At 42.3% G+C, this 4,875-nt stretch overlaps 1 protein-coding gene across 1 annotated transcript in view; it reads left to right on the forward strand.

The window, feature by feature from the left end:
• LOC145722513 (zinc finger C2HC domain-containing protein 1A) overlaps positions 1 to 326 on the forward strand; it is a 2,694-nt gene extending 2,368 nt beyond the window's left edge. Inside the window, exon 2 of the mRNA XM_081825787.1 lies at positions 271 to 326. Coding sequence (XP_081681913.1) covers positions 271 to 326 — 56 coding nt within the window. The remainder of the gene's footprint in view (positions 1 to 270) is intronic.
• The last annotated feature ends 4,549 nt before the right edge of the window (positions 327 to 4,875 follow it).

Genomic DNA, 4,875 nt, shown 5'->3' on the forward strand with positions numbered 1-4,875 from the left:
CTCCAATCTCATGACCCTGAGATCATGACCTGAGCTGAAATTAAGAGTGGGACATTTAACCAACTGAGCCACCCAGGAGCCCTATTTGCCTGAGCTTTTGATGTCATATCCAAGAAACAATCACCAAATCTGTTGTCATAAAGCTTCCCCCACCCTGTGTTTTCTCTAAGAGTTTTTATAGTGTGAGTGCTTACATTTAGATCTCTGATCAACTTTGAGTTAATTTTTGCATATGATATAAAATAAGGGTCCATCTTCATTCTTTTGCAGGTGGGTATCCAGTTCCCCCAGAACCATTTGTTGAAAAGATTGTCCTGTCCCAATGAATAGTTTTGGCACCCTTGTCAAAAATCAATTTAACACACATGCAGGGGTTTATTTTGGGCTTTCTAGTCTATCCCATTGCCCAATATATGTATCTGTCTTTATGCCAGTACCACACTGTTTTGATTACTATTGCTTTTTAATAAGCTTTGAAATCAGGAATTGTGAGCCCTCCAACTTTGTTCTTCTTATTCAAGATTGTTTTGGCTAAAACCTATATTTTGAGCAAATTTATACTAAATTTATAATGTTTATATCACAGTGGTTTTCCATGCCCTGCTCACCAAAGGTAATTTCCCACTGAAATAGCTTTTATTTTGGCAACAAATAACCATAAATCTGTTGGCTGTTTTAGGTGCTTTGCTCCTTTGAAATTATTTGCTTGTCCTCATGGCTTATTGGAAAGAATGCTGCATTAGGAGTCAGGGTATTGGGCTTTCAGATCTGAGTCTGCTACCAATAAGCGATTGTGTCTTCAGACGAGTCACCTGATAAAGTTCTTAGTTTCCCTCTCCATAAAAATGTCAAGGTTTGACAAGATAAGCCTTAGGATCTCTTTTAGCCCTCCAACTCCAAGTCTAATTACAGCAGATTCTTATATTCTTGTTTATTATGGCACATGCACAATGGTCTGCCCGTTCATATGTACGTGATCTAGGAAATTCTTTCCTCTAATGAGCACAACTGAGAATCTCAAATATGGAACCAACTAGGGTCCTAGGGTACAAAGACAAAGCAACTTTATTCTTTCTCACCAATTCTCATTAAACTTCATCTATGGGATTGCTCTTTCTCAACTTTGGGTAAAGTTTTGGGCATCTCGGCAGATCTTTCTCTCCTAGATAATGAAAATCCACTCCAGTTGAACAGTCACATGATGCCATGTTCATTACTTGAGAGCTTCTCCTCTCTTCTGGTTCAGTCCAGGCTCCAACTGAGATCCCTGTAGTGGGTATAATGGAGGGAAATGCTGTCATTGTCATGGGCTGTTTCTCTCTTTCTAGTTTCTAGCCCCTTCCCCACTCGCTAGCTGCTGTTTGGAGCCCTGGAGGAACAGGGATTAGAAGCAAATGTAAAGAAGGTTTAACTTTCCTGATGGAATTAGAGTATGGTGTTGCTTTCATCTGGTGGGGTAGCTTCCAAATGCTGCTTCTTTTTCTTTTTGCATGCATCCTTGTGCTTGCAAACTCTGAAAGTTCAGTCCAAGTTCATTACCTCCTAGCCCCCACCTTCTCACCTTTTGGCAGGTGGGGATCAAGTAGCCATCCCCTTGGATCTCAAGCTCTAGAGGATAGGGTCAAGCTGTCTATGGATTTTCATAAAACGCTCCTCAATTGGCTTACAGGAAAGCCAAAACAAGTGGAGCAAATCAGAGCACTATTTGCAAAGAAGGTCACGGCTGGATTCTTCAAAAACCCAGGGAATGCTCTGTTTTCATCTATGCAGCCTGGAGGGAAGTGAAGGGCCCACTCCTGCAAATCTGCTTTAATATCTTAGCCTGTCCCTCCTGGTGCTCTAGAGTCTTATATTTGAAGTGTAGTTCTTGGACCACAGGCATTGACTTTAGCCAGGAGCTTATTAGCCATGCAAACACTGGGCTCCACTCCCAATCCATGGGATGTGCATTATACCAAGATACTAGGTGATTTTTTATGCATATTAAAATTTGAGAGGCAATGATCAAGAACTTAGCATGGACAGTGCCTACAAAAGTGCTCAGGATCCTCTGCTGAGCTCAGGAAAAGTCACATTGAACACCCTGGGTACCTCTACATGCTTCATAAGGTTCTAAGTAATGAAATACCAAGACGGGCAATGGATGAAAAGTGAATGGAAAGAAAAGAAGAGGTGGCACATTTTTAACAGTAATTAGGTCCCATGGAATATGTTTTAGGATTATCAAGAGTTCCATCTGATGCTATCCCAGTGGCATGTGTAGAGCTTTATTTTCAGTTGTGTTTTGGTTGCATGTTGTTGTTCCCCCCCCCCATCTTTTCTCAATTGCTTTTCCTAGCATGTCTTAATTTTCACCCTCCTAAACCCCTGATGCTAAGTCAGCAGTTTGGGTTCTCTCTTTGTTTAGTTCCTATGATTCAGGGATTTCTTTTTGTAAACTCGGTAAACTTCTCCATATTTCCAGTTATACTGTTAGTGGGTTTGGAGACTTTTTCCATTTATAGAACCCTTGTTGAAGTTGTTGAGTCTTGCAATTGCTAACTATTCGGTTATGTGTCATAAAACTCTGGTGTGTGGTGTTTGTGTGTGTGTGTGTGATTAACGAGAGTCAGTTAAAATAATTACCAAGAAATTCCCTGAATTAAAATTTTTGTTGTTGAGGCTTAAATAAAACTGCAATTTGTCATTTTGTCAGTGAGCCAGAGTGCACTATTTACACATTAAAAGCATACACATTTCGGGCGCCTGGGTGGCTCAGTTGGTTAAGCGACTGCCTTCGGCTCAGGTCATGATCCTGGAGTCCCGGGATCGAGTCCCGCATCGGGCTCCCTGCTCGGCAGAGAGTCTGCTTCTCCCGCTGACCCTCCCCCCTCTCATGCTCTCTCTATCTCATTCTCTCTCAAATAAATGAATAAAATCTTTAAAAAAAAAAAAAAGCATACACATTTCAACATTTTTGTTTCCTTTCGTTTTAACTGACTTATCTGAAAAGCTTTAGGCTGGACTTAATTTCTGTGCGCCATCCGTTACTACTGGATGTGGGGCCATTCTGTTTGGCTCAGGCACGCAGGGCGCCATTAATTTCTCCATCACTCACCTGAGTGCCACCATTTGTATTGGACTTTGTTGAGGTAAACTTGTTTTGATATATTAACTTTTTCTTCTGGCAGATAAAACCTTTGCCTTTATGTGAATTTGTAATAGTTGAGGAAGCTTAAGGTAAGCAAAGAGGGAATTTTTTTCATCCCTTCTTTATATTTCCCTGCTCTATACCCACTTACCCACGCCTGCAATGTTGCCACCTGTAAGTACCATAATTTTCACTTTGTTTCCCTCACTAGACCATCTCCCATCTCAGGGCTAGCCTGAAGTGGAATTATGCAGTTGGTCTTGGACAATGCAGCCCTTTTTTTTAAAAATGAGCTTTTAATTTTTGAACCACTTTAGATTTACAGAAAAGGGGCAGAGAGTTCCCATATAGTCTTCACCCACTTTTTCCTGTTGTGGACATTTGACATGACTGTGATACATGTATCACAACTAGGAAGCTAACCCTAGTATATAACTATTAACCAAACTCAAGACTTTACTAGGATTTCACTAGTTTTTCCGCGAATGTCTCTTTTCTCTTCCAGGATCCCACTCAGGATATCCTATTGCGTTTAGTTGTTACAAGACACTGGGGCAGTTTCTTGGTCTTTGTTTTTCACGACCTTGTCAGTTCAGGGATTTTGTAGAATGTCCTTCAACTTGGGTGTGCCTGATGTTTCTCTCGTGGCCAGACAGGGTTATGGATTTTTGAGAAGACTATTGCACAGCTGAAGTCCCCCTCTTGTTCCATCTTATTGGGGTGCCTGATAGTGACTTCATCACTACTGGTGAAGTTGACCTTGCCCCCTTACCCCAGGTCCTATCTGCCAGGCAGGCTCTTGTTTAATCTTCACTTCTTATGGCCCACTATCCACACCGTAACCCCCTCTTCTCACACAGGGCAGAGAATAATTCCCTTTCTCAAGTTAACATAGATCTCTCAGGAAAATTTTTGAGAGAATTTTATACAACCAAGAAAACAGCTAAATGTTGTTCCCTCCCCAGGGATGCGTAGGTCCTCAGCTTTATCTCTGATGATGGTCGTGAAAAAGAAGGCTTTGTTTGCTGTGAAAATTATTGTGGCCGTCGAGGGGTCTGATAGGCAACTTGGCAAGGGTTTAATATTTTCCTGGGCCATCAGGCAGGCCCAGGGGAGGAGGGAGGGCCTGGGAGGATTGTGTTCTCTTTCCAGAACCTTTGACACTGTTCTAGTTAATCGGCTGCCTTCCCTTCTAAGCAGTAAGTTCTGCCTCATTTGTAATACTCTTTAAAAAGAAGTAGTAAACCATGGCCTGGGGCTAGGTCTAAGTGAGGTCAACTTCCCGATTGTGAGAGGAACAGGCTTGGGGTGTGTGGGTGCAGGGTTGGGTTTCCCAGCAGGACAGCTGTGTAATGCAGCCTTGACTTTGCCTGTGGCTGTTTCTGAGATAGTTGCTCTTAATTCTTCCTCCCACCCTTCCTCGCTCCCTTCCTCCCTCCCTTCCTTCCTTCCTTCCTTCTCCTACTTCTTTTCCTCTTCTTTTTTGTTTAGCAGGTTTCATTTTCTAATCTTCTTTGTGTCTTTCATGATTTCTGCCTCCCATCTGTTTTGTATGCAACTGTAGCAGATACCTTGTGCCCCACACATATAACTGCAGCCGTTCTAGAGGTTACCTGCTAGTAATACTTAGACACTTTGGTTGCTCTATGCATCTCTCTGCCTGAAGGTGTTCTCTGGTGGATGGCACAAGCCAGAAGGTGAGGTAGTTAAGGCTCCACAAATGACCATTATCCAATAAGGGATGA

Source organism: Leptonychotes weddellii, chromosome 7, assembly GCF_054177405.1.
Source record: "Leptonychotes weddellii isolate Sample4059 chromosome 7, ASM5417740v2, whole genome shotgun sequence".
In the NCBI taxonomy this organism is placed as follows: Eukaryota; Metazoa; Chordata; class Mammalia; order Carnivora; family Phocidae; genus Leptonychotes; species Leptonychotes weddellii.